The sequence below is a fragment of the Copadichromis virginalis genome, linkage group LG1 (assembly GCF_057382275.1).
Source record: "Copadichromis virginalis isolate Kocher_CV1m ecotype Utaka linkage group LG1, C_Virginalis_male_GT1.1, whole genome shotgun sequence".
Classification (NCBI taxonomy): domain Eukaryota; kingdom Metazoa; phylum Chordata; class Actinopteri; order Cichliformes; family Cichlidae; genus Copadichromis; species Copadichromis virginalis.
In genome coordinates, this window is record NC_140618.1 from 31,737,500 (window position 1) to 31,764,023 (window position 26,524).

Sequence of the window (26,524 nt, forward strand, 5' to 3'; positions counted from 1 at the left end):
AATTAGGATTTCAGTGTGATGATAACAAAAGGTCAGACTCTGAAGGCTCATTGTTTTTCTCCCGGCGCAGTTTCGTTGCTGTGGAGTGACCAACCACACAGACTGGTTTGAGGTTTACAACGCCAGCCGCGTGCCAGACTCCTGCTGCCTGGAGTACAGCGACAACTGTGGCCTGGACAACCCGGGAACATGGTGGACAGCGGTGAGTTCAGACATATAAACCCAAGTATACAACAACTTCAAATTGTGCTACTGATATTCCTTCTTTTGTGGTGTTTTTTTCCACAATTTTATTTTTGCAGAGGATATATTTAGTTTGCTAAACCCATCCTCAAACACATTTGGTGTGTAAAGAGTCAGCGCAGCCACGTATCATTTTAATCACCTGCAAAATCATAAACACAACTGCACGTGAGAAAAATTTAAAAGATTTAAGACAAATTAAATGTAGTGTTGTAAACTTGAAAATTGGAAAACTTGAGAGCATTGCAGCCTACTGTTAGATAATGATGGAGATAGTATTAATGATAGAGGTTTTGCTTAACTCAGAGGAGCAATTACGTGTCACAGTTCTCTGATTCAGGTAAATATCTAGTCAATATCCTACTTTGCTAATAGTCTTAACTTCAAAACGTTATTAAGCATATGTAATGTGTAATTTTCTTAGTTATAATAAGAGTACCTCCAGTATTTTCCTCTGTTTGGACCGAGCAGTCTACTGATACTTTTGTTTTTGTGGCACAACTTATCATATTCGTTCAATCCAACATGGACGCTGACTGAAAACGACTTTTTCTTCATCTATGTGCCTGTGAATTTCACATTAAAAAGATTCTACATGCTTTATTTTGTAATACACCATGTCGAATTTGCAGGGGGGGGGTTATAGTGTGTGCTCAAAATTGAGTCTTTGCAGGACTGTGCAGGCCTTTTTCTTCACATTTTACCTAGCCAGTACTTTTTTTTTTTCATGCATCTCTCCCAAATTACAGATTCTGATTCATTTTGATGGTAAGAAAGACCAATGAAAATGTCAGGCTTTTGTCTCTAATAGTTTCTGATATATTCATTTTCAAAAAAAAAAATTAAAAAAAATTGGGTCGACGGATATTTTTCAAACCAAATGTATCTTGAAAATATTTGATATATGAAACTAAAATTTAACAGCTATCATCATAAATGTTCAAATGTTCTGCTGTAAAATTGTCATCCAAATCGGCGATTGTCGAGCAGAAGGCTTGTTTGATTTGAGACAAAATGACTCTACTAGATTATATTTACATGATTCATCGTTCTAAATAATCATTAATGACCTTATACTAAGGCTCGGTTCATTTGCTCTCTGAAACAGACTACTTTAGCTTCTCTCACTCAACCTTAAAAGTGGCTGTTTTCTAATTGGCTGCCCCTCCCAAACAGAAGGTTTGAACAACAGGCTTCTGTGCTCACCGACATACAGAGTCAAGACTAGACAGAACTGTCTGGAACCGAGAGTGTAGAGCAGCCTGAGCATCCCCATGTATGTATATATAGTATATGTGACAGAAAATAAGGACAAGCATAATAAGCCTCTTTCATGATGCCTCTGAGCTCACATTTACTAAAATGTCTAAAAGTTCAATCCATATAAAGCTGCTTTTGCATCCAATCAGAATTCTTACCTACGCTTGATTATCCAAGCATACCAAGTACTTGGTAAGTAATTGTAATTTGGGATGTTAACGGGCAATTCTTTGCTTGATCTCGAATCTGAAATCAATTCAGGACCACAATCAACGTCTAATTCATCTGCTTCAAAACAGTCTGACTCACAAATTGTCAGCAGTCATTTTGCAGTTAAAAAAGGAGAAGCCTTTAAACCTCAGCAGCCCAGCACTTCACCAAGTAAACAGGAGGCCTGGGAGATTTTTGTGTTCATTATAGTGGTTATTGAATTAATCACCTCTCTCCAGAAGGACTTGACTGCTGGTGCTACTAATGTTTTTCTAATGTATTATTAGTGTCATATTTTTAATTCTTAGCAGCTGGACCGTACAGAGAGTTTTTGTTTTCCTTGTGGATTTCAGCACATTAGAAGAAAAGAAGCATGAAACAGAATAACTGCATTTCACATGCATTTCTTTTATCGGGATCTTACATTCTGGCCAGGTTAAAGCCAGCAGTGCAATTTAGCTTAAAAATCAAAGCACTTCAAGGTACTCTCATCTTTAAATAACATTCAAAGTACTTTTACTCTCACGGCTTGGCCATGTTTAATTCAGATTGAAAAAGCTCCTTTCCATTTCAGCATACAGGCATTCACCAGGGAACAGATTTCATGGAAACAGTTCCTTTTTGGGGGGATTTCACTAATGGCAAACTTAAAAACCTAAGCCAGGTGTTGAAGCTCAGAAGAATACGAATGCAAATCACTAGTGTAATTGTATTATACTGCTATAATACCATGAGTGTAACTTGAATCTTAGTCAATCTAACTATTTAAATTGAATAAGATTCAAATAAGATTGAATAAAACAGTAAAATCTAAGTCGTCATTTAACCCAGGCCTGTAATTTATAAAATCAGAAAGCTTCCTTTTGGTTAAGTCTCCTTTATGTGTCACATCTTTGTATGGAAAGAATGATGTAATCACTTCCAAAGGCCTACAGTATAGATGGGTTACTAATATGGAGGTCCAGGTAGTGTCTAGCCATGGGCTAACTAATATTGCCCGTGCATGTGGAGTGTTTGTGCTCTGCTCTCCTGTAAATGTCTCATTTTTTTCCCGTGTAAACAACTTTGCAGCTGGGACATTCTAGCCTATAGATGATCGATGAGGTTTTGCAGTAACTGAAATGATTAATAGTAAACTCCTTTTGAGAAAACAACAGATCTCCATCTGTGCCAGATGGAGATCTGTCTGTGCAACGACTTCATTGATTGCACTTGTAGGACCCCTCCCCTAGGTGTTAGACCCAATCATGATAGCTGTGTAGCTGTTCATCTTGTAGAGTCAAAGACCTGCTAAAACTGGTGGGTCAGGTAAGATCTGGATCAATACATCATCTTTTTCAATCATACCCGCACTTTGTGCCAATTTATAACATTCTTTCTGTTGGTTCGGGAACATTTCTTTGTAGGTTAGTTTCTGTTATTTCTGTACCCACGTTGCAAATTTTCCATGGAACTGACCGTAAGAGGCATTTTCCTCCAGCCACTTTGGATGAAAACTCTAAATACAGATGTGTACAAAGATGGTAAGGGTAAGATGTAAGTGCTGTATTCTCTCCTTGCTGTTATCTAAAGATAGCTTAAGATTAGGTCTATTGTTGCTTTGAAAAATAATGTGCTTACCTCGGATGAACATCCATCACTCCTAATTGTCATGGGATTATGGCGACCACCAAAAAAGTAGCCGAGTGCTGCTGGGCCCTGCACATGATCTATAATTGTGTACAATTACTTAATGTGCATGGTTTTGAAATTGTCTGTATGTGTGTGAGTGTTTTCCAGTTGTTTGAGCTTGTTAAGCATGCTGGTAGCGTCCTGAACAAAAGCAGGTAATAAAGATAAGAAAGGTTTAATGAAAAAGTCAATGTATTTTACTGCTGGCTTCATAAGGCTGTCTTTGCCTGATATCAAAGGGGAATTTTCAGTAGATTCATGTATCTCTGGAAGCATTCAAAAAGCAGGGTTTTCTTTCATCTTCAGAGATCCAGCTTTTTTTTGCTTGCGACTGTGAGGATTTCTCCTAATTCTATTTTCAGAGACGCAGCTGCATTGTGTGGCAAAAGTTGGTATAAGTCAGTGTTATTTAGTGTTATTTTGCACTTCGGCTGCTGCAAAATCGCACACAAAAAGGATTTTAAAAAGCCAAAAGGTTCAAAAGGCCAGAACTACGATAAATAGATGCTTGTCCGTGCACCGGTGAGAAAGGTGAGGAAGCTGTGGGATTGCAGTGGTAAATAGTAGTAGTAGTATATATAGTATACATCATTTTTGCAGGTTTGACTGAATAAAAATGGAACACGTGTTATTGTCTGGACAGTTTGCAAAGCTTCACATGATTTAGCAAGACTGGATGTTGTTTCTGGAGAGGTAATTGAGTATGCTGTGATAATATGGAGGGACAGCTGGTATTAATAGCACATTCATTCAAACCCACCTACTTGTGGCCTGTTCATCACCCTGTAAAACTGTGCTCCACTGAATGTTTTACTACAGTATCATTACATTACTGCAGTGTCATTGCAACATAATTATTCTGAACTGAAGCAGCTACCTCTTCTCTTGATATTCTTCCGTTAGATTTGCCATGAACACAGTTCTTGAACGCAGTTAGTCTCAGCACTTCAATCGTTAAATCAATCTGGAGGTTTAATGAATTGGTGAGAAAATTGGCCTCTTTTCTTTTACATACATACATATAACAGTCGTGCACCTATATTAAAGAAATTTCATCCCTGAACAACCGTGCACTTATTTTCAGAATTATCTCTCATTCCAAACTGTTTTTTATTGAATTTTATTAAATTTGTAGTCTTTCAGCGGGCTACATCTTGATGACTAATGAGTTCCTATTGGCGGATGATGCATCAAATTGTCCCCTACAGCTAGCCTTTATTATTAGCCTGTCACACATGCTCTAATGTTTTAGTAACCTTTGGTGACCCAAATTGATCTTTGGATTGCACAGATTAAAACAATAATGGCTAGACTTTAGCAAACAGCATGAATTTCTATATATGTACGCCCATCGACCTCAGTGTTAAAACCATCTGCCCAGTAATATGTAGCTCATTAGCAGCAGATCTCCTGGATCCTGCAGTTTTCAGCATATACTTCTGTGCATCAGACGTGTTCCAGAGGATCTTGTTCGACTGGAAGGATCAGTGCAGCGGCTTCTCTATTGCAATTGTTTCTACTCTGGTCGAAAGAATCCACGCTTCGTACTGATGTCCACAATTCTTTTATTCCTCTCACAATCATGGAGCACCGTGAAAACTAGAAACAAGTAAAATAATATCGATAGCACATATGATATTCATCTCAGCCACTTATTTCCTTTCACAAGGTGCACAAGTGTTAAACAAATAACAGCATAATGATTTTTTACCGTGTACGCCTTGTAAAACCAGCAGTAGAAAAGTTGTATATTCCGAAAAGTCCGCCGTGTTACTGTTCTGTCTTGTCTCTCCCGCGCACAACTTCCGGTTCCCGCAACTCACAGGAAGTGACTACTTCACAATAATATTTTAACAGAAACATTTCTTATAAGCAGGATATATCACTGGATTCATAGATTACCTTTCCTACTGCAAATGTACACAAGCATGAGAAGCAAATAAAGAAAACAAATAGAAAACAATAACGATCTCAGATTCACTTTGGTGTTGTCATGGCAACCCACACAAACATTTCAGCGTCAGCTACACTCCCACCAATTACCTTTGATTATTACAATTGAGAACGTAAATACACTTGCATTTCTCATTATATCAATGGTAATTCCCAAGCACCATGTTGTTGTTTTAAACATTCTTGCATTGACATAAACAATATTCTTTTCTCAACAAATGAATTCAACAATATGAACAGTAGATTTTACATCTCCATAACATGTGCATGAAGTACAGCATAATGACAACTTCTATTTTAGAAGGGAAATCTAATCAATGAATGACATTTTTCCCATTTAGCTGTTTTTCACCAGGACCACTAATTTCTGAATGGGTCTCTGAATGATTGAGGGGTGGACGAGGCGTTCGCCTCCCTTTCCTAACTTCCGATCACCAGTCTGGATTGTCACCTTCCGTACAAGTCCATCATCATCCTCATGTGCTTCCACAACCCTAGCAAGTTTCCATTCATTGCGAGGAACATCTTCCTCTTTGAGAATCACAATGTCACCCACCTCCACATTACGTCTTGGTGTATGCCATCGCTGTCTCAGAGCAATATTGGCCAGGTATTCCTTTCTCCATCTGTGCCAAAATTGCTCAGTCAAATACTGTACCCTTCTCCACCGTTTCTTAGCATACAGGTCCTCCTTGACGAATTTACCTGGAGGTGGAAGTGGGACTGAGGATTTCATGGTGATCAAGTGGTTCGGTGTGAGTGGCTCCAAGCTTTTGGGGTCATTGATGTTATCAACAGTGAGTGGGCGGTTATTCACGATGCACATAGCTTCATAAAGGAATGTCCTCAATGAAGCATCATCCAACCTTCCCACACTGCAGGCAAGGACTGTGCTCAGTACGCTTCTCACTGTCCGGATTTGACGCTCCCATGCGCCTCCAGCATGACTAGAGTGGGGCGTATTCATCTGGAAGTCGCACTGATTTTCTGCTAGGTATGCAGTCACTCTTTCCTTATCAAGTTCTTTCAGAGCCTTTGCCATCTCGTTTCTTGCCCCCATAAAGTTAGTTCCCTGATCGGACCTAATGTGCCTAACAGCTCCACGAAGGGCAATGAAGCAGCGCAAGGCATTGATGAATGCGTCAGTCGTCAAATCCTCCAACATCTCTATATGCACTGCCCTTGAGCAAAAACATGTGAAGAGGAGGCCGTACCGTTTTTGATCTTTGCGACCTTGTTTGGTGTGAAAAGGACCAAAGCAGTCCATACCACAATAAGTGAATGGTGGTGTGGGATCAACACGGTCACTAGGTAGATCTGCCATCCGTTGCTCCTCTGGTGGCGCGCGGGCTCTCCTGCACTGTACGCACTGCCTGATGTATTGGGCTACAGCCTTACTTCCACCAGTGATCCAGTAACCATTGGCTCTCAGGGCATTGAGGGTTTGTCCTCTGCCTTGGTGTTGTATCTTGGTATGATGGTGTGCAATGATGAGGTTTGTAACAGCACCATCTTTAGGAAGGATCACTGGGTGTCTTAACTCAAGAGGCACAGATGCCTTCCTCAGTCTTCCTCCTATTCTCATTATGCCATCTTGGAGAAATGGGTCAAGCTGAAAGAGTTGGTGGTTGCAAGGCAGCCTTCCTAGTTTCTGGCTGAGTGTGTTTAACTCCTCTTGAAAGGCATCTTGTTGTGCAAGCTTGACGAGAGTCTGTGCAGCTTGCTTTCTCTCTTCCACGCTTAAAGGCTCAGCGGTCCTGATCCTCTTTGCCAGCCGCTGGATACGAGCAATGACGTTGACAGCTGTAGTCCATCTTGAGAACCGCAGCAGATGCTTCTGGATGTCAAACTGCCTTGCTACATCAACCTTCAACACCTGAGTAGTCCTCACCTCTGGGTCTCCCACCAGCAAATCTGAAGTAGCCTGTTTTGTGGCTATCTCTCTTTCCCATAGAAAGCTGGGACCAGAGAACCAATTTGACTTGATGAGGTCAGCTACTTTGAGGCCTCTCGAGGCATGATCAGCAGGGTTTTCTCCTGTGTCAACATAGTACCATTTCCGTGCATCGGTGGTTTCTCGAATTCTCTGCACGCGGTTTGCCACGAACACATGGAACCTTCTTGCTTCATTATTGATGTAACCAAGCACGACCTTTGAGTCTGTCCAAAAATATTCGTCATCAACCTTGAGTTCTAGCTCCTCTCTTAACATGCTGCTCACAGATGCCGAGGTTACTGCTGCAGTTAACTCAAGTCTCGGTATGGTAACTATTTTGGTTGGTGCAACCCTCGCCTTGCCCATGACCAAGGAGCAGCATACCCTTTCTCTGCTTACCACTCTGATGTAAGAGCACTGGCCATACCCTTGACTGCTTGCATCAGAGAAATGATGAAGCTCGACTCTTTGAATCTCGCCAAGGCTGTCAGGTATGAAGCATCTTTGAATTTCAATTCTTTCCAGGTTCTCCAGATCCTTCATCCAAGTCTCCCACCTTAACTTCAAGCCTTTGGGTAGTGGCTCATCCCACCCTGTGCCTCTCTGACACATCTCCTGCAGCACTCTTTTCCCTTCAAGAATGACTGGGGCTAGAAACCCCAAAGGGTCATACAAGGAGGCCACAATTGAGAGAATCCCTCGGCGCGTTGCTGGTTTCTCCTCAAGTGACACCTTGAAGGAGAAGCTATCATTTTCAACATTCCACCTTATACCTAGCACTCTTTGAACTGGTAAATCCTCGTGATTAAGATCAACATTCTTTACCTCCGTAGCACGCTCTGCAACATCGACAGAGTCAAGGACCTCTCGGCTGTTGGAGAGAAATTTGTGAAGGTGCAGCTTTCCTTTGGCACACACGGCTTGGGCTTCTTTGACCAGTTCAATTGCCTTACCCACCGACTCTACACTTATGAGACCATCGTCGACATAGAAATGTTTCTGGATGAAGTTAGCTGCGGAGGGGTACTCTTTCTCACATTGGCTGGCAAGGTGCTTCATGCCATAATTGGCGCAGCCAGGGGATGATGATGCTCCAAACAGGTGAACCTTCATGCGGTACTCTCTGGGTTCAGAGTTTGTGTCTCCATTTTCCCACCAGAGAAACCGCAGGTAGTCTCTATCATCCTCGCTCACATGAAACCTGTGGAACATTTTCTCCACATCACACATGACTGCGATGGGATGTTTACGGAAGCGGCACAGCACGGCTGTTAGGCTATTTGTGAGGTCAGGTCCTGTTAGCAGATGGTCGTTTAAGGAGGTGCCTTCATACCTTGCAGAGCAGTCGAAAACCACTCTGATTTTTCCTGGTTTTCTGGGGTGGTAAACTCCTTGGTGTGGGATATACCAGACTTTCCCCAGCTCTGCTTGGTTTTCCACTTTCTCTGCATCTCCATCCTTGAAGACACCTTCCATAAATCTCACGTAGTCTATTTTGAATTTGGGATCTCTGTCCAGCTTCCTCTTTAGATGCTTCAGCCGTACTAACGCCAGCCCTTTGTTGTCTGGGAGATGCGGACGTGCTTTGAAAGGGAGAGGCATCTCCAGGTGACCATCCTTATTTTGTTGGATTCTGTCTTTCAAGATCTGCAGGAAGCAAATATCTTCTTGAGATATGCTTCTGTCACCAGGTTTTGTGTCTGCAAAATCAGACTCCAGGGCCTTGATGACAGCAAATGGTGTTATGGGTGGCACCTCTCTGACAGACACTCGATGACAAAAACCAGTCACATCTTTAGCCTGCACACGCTGTGGTGCGCTTCCCACAATGCTCCAACCAAGATCCGTCTCAATAGCATAAGGCTCATAGTCACCCCCAGTGACGACCCTTCTTGGAATTAACGCTCTGGAGCAGTCGTATCCAATCAACAATCCAACACCACAGTCCATCAACGGGGGTATCTCCTGGGCCATGCTTACAAGGTGTTTCCATTTGTTGGCTGTCTGGCAAGTGGGAATATGTGTGCGGTCAAGGGGAATGAAGTCCCTTGTGTAGGCTGGAGGCAAACTGATGGAAACATTAGAGGAAAATCCTCTAACTTTGAGCTTGCATACTCTTTGACTCTTCACGACTGAGTCTCTCCCCATCATGGTGGAAAGTTTAAGTTTCACTGGTTCCATTGTTGCTTGTAGCTTTTCGCACACCTCCTGATCAACAAATGTGTGACTGCTTTGAGTGTCCAATAGTGCATACACTAGGGTTTCAGTGTCCGGAGCACTAAGTGTTGAGATCCACACTGGGACTATCATTGATGTACTCCCACCTTCACCTCCACTCACACAACATGATAATGACAACGTACTTTCTTCAACTGCGCCTTGTGTTGATGCTGCTGTAGAACGATCTTCATGCAATGGCGTTGGGTGACTCTTTCTGCATATGCCACACATGGCCCTGTTCCTACAGTCTTTAGAATTGTGACCCTTTCTTAGACATGCAAAACACAACTTATTTTCAAGTATGCATTTTTTCTTATCCTCTACAGACATGTCCATAAGCCTCTTGCATTTATGTATGGAATGGTTCTCACTACAGCAAATACACTGGCCATTATTGGAATTTTGTGTTGGTGTGGTCCATTTCTTTGGTTTCCCTGCATCTCCCAACTTGATTTCACCAGGGTCAGATTTGGCGGTGGAGCTTGATGGAATCGGGGGTTTCACATTTGTGGCAAACGTGTTTGCTTTTGAACGCTTCATCTCTCTTGCTGGTGCCTCTGCAGAGTGCCTTAAGGCATGTAAGGATGACACTGGATTGCATGCGATGCGTGACTCCTTAGAGATAAAGGAAGCAAACTCATGAAAGCTTGGATAGTCGTTGCCCCGATCTAGCTGCTCTGTGACATAACGGTTCCATCTAGATGTCACCCAATCAGGAAGCTTGACTAGTATTTTCTGATTCTCCTCACAGTCGTTAAGAACCTGTAAGCCCTTTACGTGAGGCATGGCATTACTACATGTTTGGAGGAAATCACTGAAATCTCTTAACTTGAGATATTCCTTTCCACCAATCTTCGGCCACCCATTTAGCTTATCTCTGAAAGCCCGCTGCACTACAAAGGAATGGCCATATCTAGCATTTAACCTATCCCATGCTTGTTGATAGGCTTCTTCATCTTTTCTGTAGAAGCTGCCTTCAAGAGAGGATTTTGCCTCACCTGCTATGTACTTTTGCAGGTAGAATAGCCTGTCTGCAGGGTCAGAGCATCGTCTCTCTATGAGGGCTTTGAAGCTTATGCTCCATTCTGTAAACTTCAGAGGATCGCCCGAGAATACAGAAGGTTCTGGAGTTGGCAAGCGAGTAAGAGCTAATGACTCTTGTAGCGATTGGACCAATGATGTCTCGTTTTGCACAACCTGCCGTTCTTGATCTGGGATGTGGTGAGCGAAGGGGTGTGCATCACTCACTTTGCTGAATGGAGGACTGCGTGTCCCATCCCTTCCCTCTTCTTCAGTGTAGACATTTAGCTTTGCCTGAATTACATCAATGTCCCTCTGATTTTCAAGTTTTCTCAACTGCTGACGTTGAGCTTCGATGGCAGCTTCCATATCAATTTCGGCTTTCTTTGCAGCCAGCTGAGCAGCCACTTCCGCTCTCATAGCTGGAATGCTAGGTGACTCTGAGAGATGGTTAGAATTGTGACAGCTGGGTGCAGTAACTCTGGAGGCTGTGGATCCATATATGGACCTAGCATATTCATTATCAAGTAGCATGCGTAACCTTGATCTTTCCGCCACCGTGTCAAACTCACCTTCATCTTCAGTCAGACGTACTCTCATCAGCTGCAGCAAGTCGGCCGTCACGGCTGAGCATGCATCGATCTTTCTTCGAAATTCTTGACTTGGTGAGGTTTGGAGTCGAATTCTGTCATACTGTTCCTTTAATTCAGACTCAAGCTTCTCAGCCTCATCCATCATATCATACATGTCACTCTCAGAGCATACTCGCTTTAACTTTGTGCGAATGTCTCTTACGTTGCTTTTCCATTTCTCGTATGTTGCTTTGAACCTCTTCTCCTTTTGAGTTAACTCTTGATCTTTCAGTTCCTGCATTTTTGGCGTTAATCGCCTTTCACGAGAGGATTTTCTTGTTTTTGTCTCAGATTTCTCAGACACTACACTTTTTTCCTCTTCCAAATCCCCTGCATCTTGTACTTCTGACATAACATCAGGGTGACTATGACCATCTTTAGACATTTTCAGACTTTAAAGGGGGTATCTTATGAAGAGGACAAGATAACTAAGGTAATTACAAGAATGGATGTAATAGGCGGAGAATTATTAAAATTAACACAAAGGAACCTTAGCTTAGATTCTTACGTATGACAGCAAATAAATTTTCAGTTTCAGCCTTCATGAAGCTTGCAAGCAACAGGTAAGAAAACAACAATAATTTCCAGAACTTCAACAGATTGTCCTTTTTTTTTTTTCTTTTTTTTTTTTTTTTCTTTTTTTGTTTGTTTGTTTGCTTGTTTGTTTGTTGTTGTTTTTTTTTTTTTACACAATCCGAAATTTGAACACTATTAATTCCTTGTCCATTACAGCAAATTTGTAGCTCATGTTCTATCCATCAACTCATGAGGCATAATAACTGCGCAATATAGCCTGAGGACTCACGCTTTAGCCTGAAACCGCTTCTTGGAGTGTCCGCTGAATCTGCAGCTCCCGATTGGTTGTCACAAAATGCAAAGCAACGTGTCCACTGAAGCCTGTAGCTCGCTGCAGGATGAGAAGCAACCGAGACCTGTAGCTTGCTGCAGGATGAGAAGAGCTTTGCACACCGAAGCCTCCAGATGGATTGGGACACGTTTTCACTGTTTCTACTCTGGTCGAAAGAATCCACGCTTCGTACTGATGTCCACAATTCTTTTATTCCTCTCACAATCATGGAGCACCGTGAAAACTAGAAACAAGTAAAATAATATCGATAGCACATATGATATTCATCTCAGCCACTTATTTCCTTTCACAAGGTGCACAAGTGTTAAACAAATAACAGCATAATGATTTTTTACCGTGTACGCCTTGTAAAACCAGCAGTAGAAAAGTTGTATATTCCGAAAAGTCCGCCGTGTTACTGTTCTGTCTTGTCTCTCCCGCGCACAACTTCCGGTTCCCGCAACTCACAGGAAGTGACTACTTCACAATAATATTTTAACAGAAACATTTCTTATAAGCAGGATATATCACTGGATTCATAGATTACCTTTCCTACTGCAAATGTACACAAGCATGAGAAGCAAATAAAGAAAACAAATAGAAAACAATAACGATCTCAGATTCACTTTGGTGTTGTCATGGCAACCCACACAAACATTTCAGCGTCAGCTACAGCAATCTTCGAGATGTTTTTGTGGTGTGCCGGGGCGCACTGGCCTGCTGAATGGTGGGGTCTGCAATATTTATGAAGTGGTGTACGTCAAAGTAAAATCCACATTCATGCCACCACCCAAGCAGAACATTACATTGTTGATCAGCCTGTCAGCGGTTTAAATTGGTTTGAATGGTTGATCACTGTATAGCACCCCACACTTGAAACACACTGATTTATATGATTGCATAATTTTTCTAAACTGTGCATTTAATTATTGATGGTGAGTGATAAATAGACCAGCCTTAACACATGCCCAAAGCTAGTTAGTTAACTTCACCTGCCTACCGCTGTGCCTGTTCTGTAGAACATCTCTGATCTCTGCCCCTCTCCTGCAGCCTGGCTGCCTTGAATCTCCCTGCTGTTAGTACAGCAGGTGCTGCCACTGAATCTTTCTGCATTAACAGGCATCGCTTTCTAGTGCTTTCAAGTTTTTGCTACCCACCATTTTCTTTGCGTTTCATCTCCATGTTTAGAAAATCCTAACTTTGGTCTGACCGTTCCACGGTGGACACGATATTCTCTGGAATATCCATCAAATGGGTTCAGTAGCTTTTAATGGGAAGAAAATGTCAAATAATATAAATGGAATAATTGGCACTGGCAAAGTGTCTCAGTGGCTGTATAAGGTGTGAGCCTTTAAGCGTAATGAAGCTATTATGTTTAATGAAAAAGAAGAAAAGAGAGGCGCAGCTCCCAGCAGACAACAGGTGTGCCAACTGCAGCATCTGATTATTATCATCCTATATGGAGGAGATAAAAATAAGATTTGAAGTTGATCGTCATCATTAAGGACAGAGAGCGTTACGGTTACCTCACACACCGAGACTCCTGCAGTCCAGCAGCACTAAGCCAGTCATACAACATCATTAGGAGTGAAGGCGATGAACAGTAATGGCAACGATTTTTGTTCCGTTCGGCGTCTGATGTTATTAAGTTATTGCAACAAAATAGCAAATGGGCCGTTTCAGAAATCATATCAAGGGTGCCAGATGCTGCCTGCAGAAACAGCCACAGAATGCATGGTTCGAGATCAGAGGTGGGCAATTAATTTTCCCAAGAGGCCACACGAGAAACTGGGACTATTGTGGAGGGCTGAGCTCAGTTCTGCTCAGTATTAATTTTGTCTCCTTTAAGCTTCTTTGTGTGACCCTCCACAACAGTCCCGGTTTCTCATGTGGCCCCTTGAGGAAATGAATTACCCACTCTTGCTGTAGAACAAGTGCTGTGAATCTCTTGAACATTTCAAAGCTTGTGAGGTGACTTTATTTTGTATCTATAGCTAGTGTTGCAAGTTCAGGAGTATAATTTTGATATTCTGATCTAAACCTTTTATTCCTTGAAAGTACTTATAAGAGCTCCTCAAAATGATTGCTTTTCAAACCAGCATTTTTCTGAACTTTTTCAAACTGTAAAACGTTAAATTTCCACAATTTTTAGATGAATGTGCTGATGGACATTAGCCAGCCAGAATGCACAGAATGCTCCTGATTTCCCACTAAATGGTCAGATAAATGTTTTGTTATCATTCTACAGAATATAGTCATTATATTAAGAAAGATTACATTTATATTTATTGGTTTATGATTTATCAAATGTTGGAGGTTAGCACTGTTGTCTTACAGTAAGAAGGTTCTGGGATCGACTCCACCACCTGCTGCTGGGACCTTTCTCTGTGGAGTTTGTGTGTTCTCGCTGTGTCTTCGTGGGTTCTCTCTGGCTTCCTCCTACAGTCCAAAGACATGCAGATTGCAAATTGCCCATAGGTGTGAACATGAGTGTGAACGGTTGTCTGTCTCTCTGTCAGGCCTGTGACACACTGGTAACCTATGGCAGCTGGGTTGGGCTCCAGCCTCCCTTGCAACCCTGAATTGGATAAGTGGAAGAGGATTTACAGATAGAGTTGTCAAATGTGAACTGTGAAACAAAGACTCTTACAGAAGATGACAGGTACTGAACTGAAGACATGAGCTTCAGCAGTCACCAATAAATCTTGGTTTCCTCTCGTAAACTGCAGAATTTGAATTCGGTGCCATTATGCACAAAAGGCCAAGCTGACAAACGACAATGGTTTTCACGTTTCAAAATGAAAACGTGCAACCTTTGAAAGCTTTTCCTATTTCTCTTTGTGAGATCAGCTTCTGCATAAACCACTGAAAGCTTTTTTTAAAATAAGGCATATTTACGCCCTTCAGGTGACTGCTTGTTGGCCTTCTGAATTTCACTAGCACCTGCGGCTTGAAAGGCATTTTGACAATAAATTAATGTGGCTTGTTTTATATTTTGATTCATGTTTGTCTGCAGATCAAGGATTCTGTCCCTGTAGTTCTCAGTGAAGCACAGCAGCTCTCTCTTCCAATAATACCTGCATTCACTTCTGCACTGAATGTGGATATCTGTTGCATACCTCGCTTCAATTGAACGCGTACTCAGATGTTGCCCTCAGTGTGTTAGTATTGTCCAACTGAATTCAGTTTCAACAGCTTCCCAGTGTGAAGTCACACATTTTATACTCGAGTGATTTTTCTGTCGGGTTCCAAGCGACAAGTACAAATCAGATGCTGTTCAAGGCCACCGGCAGGTTTGCGTTGCTCAAGTGTCTCGGAGCAGATGGGAGTGTTTCTTTTCCCCACATTCAAGTTTTATAAATGCCTCTTAGTACCGTTCAGTAAATATTTCAAGAATGCATGTAATACTGGAGGAATAAAGGTCTGCTGCTTTGTCTTGGTTTGTATTTTTGTGGCTCTTGTCATTGGCGGTTAAGTGTTCACGGTGTCAAACAATGTCAAAAAAATCCCGCTATGCATTCACTGACAGGCGAACAGAAACGAGGTTGGAATGACAGGTTCAAACAAAGGCTCGACAGCATTCACACACAAAGACGCAGTCACATTTTAAAAGCCCTGAAAATTTTTAAGATCTATGAAAACCTTTGTAGACAACTACATCACAGCTGCAACTGTTTATGCGAGAGGGCGAAGAGTTGAATAAACTCTGCTTTTGTCAGAATTACAAAGGCACAGGGTCATCTTTTAGATATCTCAGCCACACAGGCTGAGATATCCACTGGCTTGATACGAAGCCAGTGGATGAATGGATTCAGAGATTCTTTAATGTCACTGTTAGACTCAAACCTACGTGACAAATAAAGGAGACTGCACAGTGTTTTAATCATGCAGAGTAAATAATGTGTACAGTAGTGTGTGAATGTCAGTCAGTCAACCAGCATGCTTTAGAGTCTTTTGAGCCCAACTTGCTTAGGTGTGCTGTATCTCTAACCAGGTCAGCTCCACCCACCAATTTCCTGTAAGAAATTGAAAGACACAGCAAATAAGGACAGGACAACGAGGCCAGCCCAGAGGCCGTCGCCAGTAAATGAATTGCACCACCACCAGGTTATTAGACATGGCAATGGAAACAACAGCACCGGAGTGCAATTTCAACAAATTGTGAACTTCAGACAATCATTGTAGAAGCCCAGAAAAGGAAACACGTTTTATGTGATGGTCTGAGGTCTAAAATCACAAACGGAATAAAAATACTGAATGGAAACAAGTAGCAGAGGCTTTAACTAAGTTCAAAGCCAAAGGAACCAAAAGAAGGTAGAAGCCATATTTGAGTAACCGCTAACACCTGTTATTGGCACATCTATGATTCTACACTAGCAATGGATTTATATATATATATGCATATGTATATTCTTTTGCTAGTACAAAGGGAAGGAAAAATTACAGCAAGCAAACTTTTTCACCACTTGTTTGTGCAACTGCCAAACTTTCTCTGTTTGGCTGTAAAGAGTATTTCTAAAATTACGGTGAGAATTCAATGGGAACGGTGTTAGACCATAAAATGCAAAATGGTATATCGCCATTGCAGAAACATTTAATAGCCATAAATCAATCAAAAATACATCAGTTCAACTTTTACAGTCATAATATGTAGAAATCTTCTTTTTTTTTTTTTTACTGTGAAAATCACTTTTTTTTTTATCACTTTTATGCTGAAAATACAAAAATATCATATATATCAACAGAAGACTAAATAGTGGCCGAGGAAGTGTCTGGATATACTCCCAATCCAAAAAGGCCTGTGCTACCGTGACATCGCTGTGCAACCATAAGAGTGGCACAAGGTCAGGTTGAAGCACCTCGTCTCGGTTCCTAAGTCCAGTAAGATTTCCACCAAGAACAATCAGATCAAAGATGCTGCTCTCGTCGACATGCAAGGCTGCAGCTACAGCTCAGATACGCATGCAAGTATCCAGCGTGCCGATAGGCCGGCCTCGATTAACTTCAGCCAGGCGTAGCATGCTGGCACATGATAATGTGTATATACTGTTTTTTGTATTCTTAGATCGACTTGAGAATATGGTAAATTGAACCATTTCTGAGGTGTACAAGTGAGTTCATTTGTGTTTGGTAAGCAAAGGAATAATCCTGCCACTGACTAAAAATCAACTGAAATTGAAAACTACTCATAGAGTATGTTTGGGTACCTGAGAGATGTACTGAAAATAGATGTGCATTTCTTCTTCTTCTTTTTTTTCTACCCTGTTAAAGAATTTTTGAAAGGCAGTTAGAGTCTGTTGATTTTATTTTAAGGACAGAAGTTGAAGTCTGAACCCAGCTGTACATCATCTAGTTCGTATTTGAGCTGAGTCCTTTTTTAACTGACACGTTAGAGCATCTTTTCACAGTGAGGAAAATGATGCAGAGATGAAGGTGGAGGTGGTCCAGGGGAAAGTACAGTCCAAAACAAGATTCATGAGAATCCATTGAGACCAGGACGGAAAGTGCAAATTCGGCACACGCTGCACTTTTAGACAGAGTTCAGAGTTAACACCTACCACTTGAACACCACAGAATTCTTGAAAAGGCCAGAGCTGTGAAAAAGAGACTGTCTGTCAACATCAATGTAAACCTGCTGCAGCGCTCGCTGGAAATGGATGATATTCATGAACCAGGATGAGTGGAAAATGCAGGTGACGTGGACCTTGGCAGGACTTTCATGCAATGACTTGTGATCACACACGCATCACTTTTCCAGTCCAGCTCTTTTTACTCACAATGCTCTCGTTATCACGACTGCCCACACACACACTATCCATAGACTCTTCATTAGAGCCTCTCACAGGCACACTCATCCATCCCCACAGGCAATATCACAGGCCTGCCACTACAGCATGGGTAGTAATGACTGTACAGGTCACAGCCTTACAGTTCAGTGCCACTGTAAGGATTTTTCTAAACTAAACTGTTGCTGTTACTTAAGACAGTGTGGTACTTGTGCTTGTTATGCACAGTGTTTCTTAAATGTGTTGAATGGGGCTTTAAATTTGCAATAAAGGATTTTTGGACTTATAAGTGTTTTTTAAGCTGAGCAGTCATAGTTTTCTATTCTAATAACTTTACCTGCTAAATCCTCCTCTGTGTTGGCCAACTAAGCAGCCACAAAGCTGCCAAATCCCACATTAAGAGCAAGGAAAGTGAAATTCGTGGTGTAGTCCACTAAGTAGTGGCTACAACAGCCAAAGAATTGTTGCAAAGACATTGATTGCGGTTTCTTTTACTTTTTTTTTTTAGCTTGCCCTGGAACGTTGTTGATGGGTTTAGTGTCTGGCATGGCAGGTTCAGGTTTACTAACGTGGGGTTTCCCCCCCCTAGGTTTTATGAGAGTCTGCAGTGGATGTCAGACAATAAAAATATGAATTTATATATTTTCAGATGCAGCTTTCTGTTCCAAGGGGTTTACATTCGGGCAGCATTTTGATGAATAACTTCGAAGATGTCTGAAATTTTGGCTTACTGCATGACTTTCCATATTGATCCAGCCGAGAACTCTTTTGCCGCACACCAAGGAAAAAATATATATATATATTTTTCGGTACCAGTGAAATGCAGAGTTGATTGTGTTTGCTTTCTCTGGCTCTGACTCAGCTCCTTGATGTAAGGACATTTATAAAATAGCACAATCAGGAAGTTAAGTCTGCAGAAATGAATAATTAAATTAGAACAGCACTGTAGCCTGTTATGATAGCACTTACCCTTTTACTACAGTGTGTCAGGCAGGCTTTTCTCCTGTGTATCTATCATATTGACACACACAGAGCTCACCACCCGGCTTTAAAATGTCTGCAGTGCCCGTGTGTCACATAGCTTTCATTGCAAATGCCACTCCATTACTTCTGATGTCCGCTTTCATCTGCACAGAGACAGCCACTTCCTTTGCTTTTGATAATCCATCTCCTTCTCTTTACTTGCGTAAACTTCTGAGCATCAGAATAACTAAGACTAATAATTAACTTTCTTTTCTTCCTGCCTCTCAGGTACACAAAGATTGTACATTCAAAAGTGATTTTTAAATCTAGTCTGGATGTTGAAACTGTCTTGGAGACAAAAACAAAAAACGGCGAAGCAGTGAGAGGGTAGAGAGAGGGTTCTCCTTTTTTTTTCTGTCAACTTGCCTTCAGAATAAATTCAAGCAACGTCAGACATGAAAAATTCAGGCCCTTCTCATGTCGAAGTGATACAGACGGCATATGTGCTGCTCCTGTACTCACATTACTGCTGTTTGTACTGCTGAAGGGAGACAGAGACAGCAGGGCTTCGAATTTAAAAAGTTTTCCCAAAGAATATTAGGTCAGAGAGAAAGGATTAGTAGATAAGGATGTTGCCACATGGGATCCTTTAGCTTAGGAGTATTTTCTATCATGGTTTCTTTATACAGTAGGAAAAGAGTCGTTGTAAGGGTTCCTTCACCTGTGTATTTATTACAAGACATCTTAATAGTGAGTTTACTTTTGGGGGCTAATGTTTGCTCATCATGTGCATATTTTTTTTCTGTGTGTCTCCGCAGCCGTGTTACGAGCGGGTAAAGGACTGGCTTAATGAGAACCTGGTGGCACTTTGGATCTTTGCACTATGCACAGCACTTACTCAGGTAATTACAGCTGGAAAGCTGTGTGATTTTTATTTTTTTTTCCCCAAGACCCTTTAGCTCCATCCTTGCTATCTATGGCACTGCTTCAGAAAAAGGCTCCTACTTTGAGATAAATAAATCTAATACTGCCTGTTTCCTTTGCATTAAGCGTAGGAACGCAGGATTTTTGTGGACAGCTTGAGCCCATATAAGCCTCTTGTGTTACTGCTGAAGACCACATAGGGAGGTTTGACTTTCCATAAAATTCTTTTATCTCCTTTCCAGCCAAGTGATACGTGATGTGGTTTCACAATCTGGGTGGAGAAATATGCTCTGCCTGAGAACATCGATCACACGAGGCTCCTGTGTGGCTGTAGGCTGATTTTTAGTCACCCATTAGAGTCTCAGTGCCCTTGAAAACCCTGCATGCAACATCCTACGTGATAAACCTACACAGAGCAAAATGAAAACTAGATCGAAGAATAAAGAGCTTCCGGTCTTGTCGTAAATAATCTGTGGTACAGTACAACACAAGGAGTTATTTATGGTTTAAATAATTGCAAGTAAGAATTTTACAAGTGAAAAACCGAGTGAATATCTAACAGAACGTGCAGAGACTTGTGGTGTAATCATAGACTCCACGCTCGCCTGTTCAACTGCTCGTTAACACAGATATGTAATCAACCAATCACATCGCCACAACTCAGCAAACTCTATTCTGAGGTTCAAATCGAGCGTCTGAATCGGGAAGAAAAGTGATTTCAGTGATTCCTGTGGGATTTTCACACACAGCCTTATTGACGTCCGAGGTCAGAGGAGGATGGGTGGACTGCTTCAAGCTGAAAGGCAAGCAACAGTAGCTCAGAAAACCACTTATTACATCCAAGACATGCAGAAGGGCATCGCTGAATGCACAACACATCAAACCTTGAAGCAGATGAGCTTCAGCAGCAGAAGACCACAGGCTGCAGTTTACAAACAAACTCACCAAAACTGGGCAATCCGGTCATTAAGTGATGACGTGACGAATCCTACTTCCGGGCCTAAAGTAGTCTGCGTTTAATATGGCTTTTGTGTTGTTAACATGTTTAATGTTTTATATTTTCTTCTATTTAATCTCAAAAAGCTCCTAAAACAGTCAGTGATCACTGTTGACCTCCCTCGGCTTTTATTACCGCTAATCATTTATTAGAGCTCAGTTTTTAAAACCTTAGGATGTAACTACAGCCCAGCCCATGCAGCAGTATATGAATGACTAACCTCGTATTGTGGATGGATTATCTCAGTTGTTCTCCTGGCTGAAGTTTGGTCCTTTTACAGCATCCTGCCATGCGATTACATTTGTTCCTGACCACCGAGAACACTCACGTTAACTTTTATCGAGTGGAAAAAAAAGTTAGCTTGTTTATATTATGCTAACATAGCTGTGTCGCTAGCGGTCACGTAGCACATCATTATATACCAGCTAGCCAAACTTCAGTAACCCTACAAACGTCACTGCTGTTTAGTTTTCTGTCTTCATTTATGCTGGAAGTGATAACAGAGCTGTACGTTTTAATTTGTTTCCAAAACCCCGCAGTCAGGATATGCTATATTGTATTTAGATAGAAGCTAGCGAGCTAACTTCCTGCTAACTTCTAACTCCGTTAAATGTCATAAATTCCGTTTTCATGGATGCCTGGATGTTAAACTCAATTGTTACACCTGGTAGAGCAGAACGCTGATCATTTTATTAAAGATGAAAGACTTTAGACAGTTTTTCAACTCTCAGTAATGCCATAGTGATCGTTTGATATATGGACCCGCAGCGGAGTTTAGGCCCAGACACGGCTAGTGACGTCAGACTTAACGACCGGATGGAACACAGTTCAGTTTGTTAGGGTTAGAATTTGGTGTAAACATCATGAAATCATATTTTGGGCTCCTTCGAACCAAATGACGATCACTCATTTTCCTTAATGACCACAGCGTACCCATCTTCCGATGGCTCCTCCCTGTAGGATAAAGCTCAGATCATTCCAAACTGGTTTCTCGGCATCCACATTCACCAGATCTCAGTCCAGTATAAACAGTGGACTTTGCTACAGCATTTTGGCTGTTACCATATTGATTTGAGAAACCGAAGGCACTGCATGCTCTTACCAACCACAAAGCCACATAAGGAAGTTCTCCACTGGCTCCATGTTTATAGACCTCCATCTTTTATCTACAGTCTGTGGGTACATATAATTATTTACGATAGTTGATGTTAGTAAACATTAGATGAACTGATGGAGCACAACCGATATTAATGATATTACTGCTTGATCTAACAAAAGGCTTGCCTGCTTATGTTACACAAGATTTTTCATTAATCATCAGTGGATATTATTCACATCAGTGGCTGCAGTTTGGCAAGATTTGCATAGTTTTTTTAAAGGCTCGCAGACATCTCTTTATTTAGCAACACACAGCTTGCACACAGCTCGAGAGAGATGTCTGAAAACTCCTTAAAGTGCAGCGTGTTTTAGGAGGCACTTTAGGAATAAACATTTTAGGAGTGGATGAGGTTTAGATAAACCCCAGAAGATATTTTTTTACTCATAGCATTAGAGACAGAGAATCGTGACAGTAAAGCAACTTAAAACCTAGAATCTGCTTATACATAAACCCAAATATATCCATAAATTCAACAAACCAGTGACTAGACAGTTCGGATAAATGAGGGATTATCATAATAGTAGTTCATATAAACACAGGCAACTGAAATTTTAAAGGTACTTATATTTTAAGACACCATGTTGACTAAAATTGAATTATGAGAGTGTACAAACCATATTTTCATCCATCTTGGCTGTGCACAAAAGTTAGCTTTAGGGAAGTTTTATGGTCAAGGCTCGAGAGAAGTGTTTAATCAGGGTTTCCTACGGTGCGTGCGACACAGCAGGGTCTACAGGAACGTTTTAAAATGGGTTACAGATACTGGTAACAGCAGCCATTAAGCAAGCTCACTGAATTATGACTCTCCCACAAATCAGAAACAATAAGGGCCAGTTCTGTATAATGAAACGATGTTGATTTATTATTCTAAAAAGTTCGAACTATGTTAATGGAGCTGCATCATTTAATTCACTCGCAGTCAGGCAAACGCACACTTGGATTGCATCTGCATTGAGCCATTTAAATCTGAAAAGCAGTTTTTTTGTGTGTGTGTGCCAAAGTGATTTGCGCGCACATTAGCATTGCGGTGTCATTTCTGTGTCCACAGTGAAATGTCTGAATGCCACCATTTTGCAACATCTCTGTTTGTCCCCCGTGCACAATGAAACGACTTTTCTGGCATTTTAAGCTTTAAACACTCCAGAGACCAATTTAGTAAAAGGTCTGTTTTCAGGGGAGAAAAAGGCTCTTTTAGTCTGAATGTCTGGGCGGAGAGCTGAAACAGAGAGAAAGAGACACATTTACAATTTACCTGGCTTAATGTGGACGTCCTCCTACATAGAAACACGAGAATTTATTTTAGTCTTTAACTTTAAATTAAGGCACCTTTGTTTACTTTAACTAGTTTTTTATTGGCATGCAGATGAGAAGCATACTGGCTCTATAACTACCAAGTGAATGATTCAAAAACTTGAAAAATTGTGCAAACCTGCACAAATAACCGAGCGCTAACAGTGCCCGAATATCATCAAGTCTTTCCAACTCAGTCTCATTCAAAAGTGAGGTTTTTTACCCAGTGAATCCACTGATATTTTACTTTAGATGCCAGTTTCCCGCTCTAAAGTGAATTCACACTTAGTGAATTCATTATAGAAGACAACTGCCACTTAATTAACAGACTGCATCCTCAAGTGATGTGTTACACCTTGAAAAAAGTGGAGAACCATTGACATGCACAAGTTTGATTTTAGTGGTACAAGAACAAAGTCATCAGAAGTCGAACTATGTCCTTTAATAATGAATCACTTCAGAGGTTTTCAAACCTAATTTGAAAGTTTTTTTTCAAAGTTTCTTTCAAGGCTGAGAACAAATGCACTGCCTAAATTTGCTGAATAACTTTCCACTGACTGGCTTTATCGCTGTGTAAAGGACCACACAGGTTCAGCCATATCTATAATGCATCATAATGAGTCTGTGTGGGATAATGTGTGTGATCTCAGGTTGCATAACACTTTATACCAGTGTCAGTGAATTGTAAATTGATCGTTACTTTTTACTGGTATCAAACGCATCATAATTATTGTGATGTTTCATTGTTATTAGTATCATTTGTGTTACTATAATTGTAGATTGTATTGTATAAAATAACGACTCTATGGATACATATTGTATGATGTATTGCATCATAGATATCATGTACAAACGTGTCGAGCCACCTCTTATTTCTTTATATTTTGCCCACAAGGAGCCAAACTTTCGAGTCATTGTTCTATTATAGTTATTCTTTGTACTCATTTTGAGTCCAGTCCTTATACCTGACCATTTTCAGGGCAATGTTTTTTGTTAGACGAACATTTAAGAATAAATAAGTCATCTAACTCAGGGGATGGTGCTGTGTCTACAAATAACAGACAACTCATTTTAAATTGTATCTTTGGGCACTTTGTTACTAGCAGCAGGTCACAAAAAATTATAATCTGTTCTCATTTCTTTAGCTGAATCTATGAAAAATACCAAAGATAGCATAGTTTTACAGACTTGAAATAGTATTTTCAACTCCAACAATGAGATTCCCAAATAGCTAATAGCTGGAAACTTGAAATATCTTAGAATGGCATGCAGTGTGTCCTTTATAATTAATCCTAAATGAATAGTAAAAAATCCAGCAAAAACCTGACACATAGCTGACACTGGACTTTCAACTAAGCTGTTCTCTGAAGCATTTCAGCCAGTAGTGTTGATGATCTCTTCAAAACTGAATTCTGATTGCAGATAAGTACTGTTAGATTTTCATTCACTGTGCAATACCATCTGGCAGCAGCTTCATTTTTCAGTATGACAATGATCCCAAACACACTGCCATCACAATAAAAGCATAGCTGGATAGAAAAACACAGTGGAACACTATCAGTCATGGATTGGCCTCCCAGAGCTCGACACTCGAGATTATTGAAGAAGTGTGGGATTGTGTTGAAAAAGAACTGAACAAAAAGTCAACCAACATCCTGAAGACTACTTAAAGAAATGACAAAACTTGACTAAGAGAGCTCAGACTGTGTTGAAGAATAAAAGTGATCATTTTTAATTTAATTCAATTGTATTTATACAGCACCAAATCATAACAACAGTCGCCTCAAGGCACTTTATACAATAATATAACAGAGAAAACCCCAACAATCATGTGACCCCCTATGAGCAAGCACTTTGGCGACAGTGGGAAGGAAAAACTCGCCTTTAACAGGAAGAAACCTCCAGCAGAACCAGGCTCAGGGAGGGGCGGCCACTGGACGTGACCGGTTGGGGTGAGGGGAGGAAGACAGCACAAAAGACATGCTGTGGAAGCGAGCCAGAGATTAATAATAAGTAATGATTAAATGTAGAGAGGTGTAAAAGCACACAGTGAGTGGAAAAGGTGCCTGAATAAGCATATTATAACCGATATGTGATATTGACTTTCTTACTTAAAAAAGATAAAGCAGAATATTTAGCCAACATATCTTACACTTATTTGAGTGTTGGGACTGTCTCCTTATCATTATCAGAGATACACTTCCTCTTCTTTCAGCTGCTCGCCACAGCGAATCATCACATCTGCCTCCTCAGTCTATTACTAGCATCCTTCTCTGTCACAGGAACCCTCTAGGTGATCTGTGATCGTTCTCTCTTCCCTAGCAGCTCTGTCTTCACCATCCTTTGTCCAATAAGTTAAGTTAGCTACACTAAGAGTTCGCTGTAACAGTGGGAGAATATCTTTTTGTCATGTATGGTTGAGCAGGTACACAGCGATCCAAAAAGTGAGATGAAAAGTTCCTTTTATATTTCACTCCCAGATCTCTGAACCCTTTAATGGCCGGCCTGTTTTTGTTGTGTTTGTGCAGATCCTGGGTCTGGTCTTCTCCATGACAATGTTCTGTCAGGCAGTGAAAGTGGAGACCTTCTACGCCTAGCGATCGACCCTTCCCTTCCACCCTTTGGTGCACTTGGATTGTTATTCATCAGAGAGGAACGGCCATAGACCCACCCTGTTCTCCTCGTTCCTCTCTCCCTGCCTCTCCACCTGCTCCCCCTTCCCCCTCTTCTTTCCAGCGGTTGTCCTCTCTGTGACATTCGCTCTTGGATGTCACCGGTCAGTTTTCTTGCTAACTATCAACAAGCACAGTGTCAGTGTAATACCTGAGTTCCTATGGTTTGCTCTGTGTCGAAAGCTAATTTCTGTGATACATTTTATGAAACAGTATTACGAACATGTATAAAAAAGAAAACAAAACAAAATCCAGTGTAACCCCTTTTTTAAAATCTGTGTTTCGGTTTTAAATTATTTTATGGTTTGTATGTGTTTTCAAAACGAGAGCTACAGTTGAGCAGTGTGCACTGTGTAAAGTGCTTTAAGTGCATGTCTCCTGCAATGATGTGTATTAAATGTTTTGGCTCAACCTTATCTTGTCATTCCTTAACAGAAAACACCATTCTGGTTTAATGTGTAGTCATGCTTTTTTCTGCCTGGTATCCTGGATACTAAACATGAGCAATAATGGATAAAAGGGAAAAAATGCCACGTAAAATTGTTAATTTGGCCTCTCTGCCACGGCACACTGCAGTCATTAAAACATTTTGTAGCGCCTAACTAATCAGGCATTAATTAGATACTTTAATGAAACCTGTGACCAAGTCTGAAGCTTGTGACTTTTTTATTTTTTTATTGGCTGGAGTTTTTCATGAGACACGGGAATAAAAGGAGGAATTTAAATGAACAGTACAGTAGA

The 26,524-nt window shown here is 41.0% G+C and overlaps 2 protein-coding genes across 7 annotated transcripts in view; one reads left to right on the forward strand and one right to left on the reverse strand.

Moving 5' to 3' along the window:
* tspan4a (tetraspanin 4a) overlaps positions 1–26,194 on the forward strand; it is a 194,360-nt gene extending 168,166 nt beyond the window's left edge. For all 4 annotated transcript variants that reach the window (XM_085459723.1, XM_085459732.1, XM_085459709.1 and 1 more), the window contains 3 exons: positions 71–202; positions 19,560–19,643; positions 25,640–26,194. In XM_085459723.1, coding sequence (XP_085315849.1) covers positions 71–202; positions 19,560–19,643; positions 25,640–25,708 — 285 coding nt within the window. In that variant the 3' untranslated portion in view covers positions 25,709–26,194. The remainder of the gene's footprint in view (positions 1–70; positions 203–19,559; positions 19,644–25,639) is intronic.
* On the reverse strand, positions 4,933–12,660 carry LOC146719057 (uncharacterized). Of its 3 annotated transcripts, none has more exons than XR_014920905.1 (2): positions 5,096–12,660; positions 4,933–4,983 (listed from the first exon to the last, which is right to left on the reverse strand). XR_014920905.1 is itself a non-coding variant. In XM_085459689.1 (2 exons), the coding sequence occupies exon 2, from the start codon at positions 11,528–11,530 to the stop codon at positions 5,675–5,677; it is 5,856 nt and encodes a 1,951-aa protein (XP_085315815.1). In that variant the 5' UTR covers positions 11,531–12,236; positions 12,349–12,660; the 3' UTR covers positions 4,933–5,674. The 3 variants fall into 3 exon arrangements, 2 of the variants coding, with proteins under 2 accessions (XP_085315815.1, XP_085315823.1); XM_085459689.1 differs by having other exon boundaries at positions 4,933–12,236; positions 12,349–12,660; XM_085459697.1 differs by having other exon boundaries at positions 4,933–12,042; positions 12,078–12,660.
* Positions 26,195–26,524: the final 330 nt, after the last annotated feature.

Bases quoted from the DNA above. Each gene is read 5' to 3' on its own strand.
- LOC146719057 (XM_085459689.1), bottom strand. From the start codon at position 11,530: ATGTCTAAAGATGGTCATAGTCACCCTGATGTTATGTCAGAAGTACAA.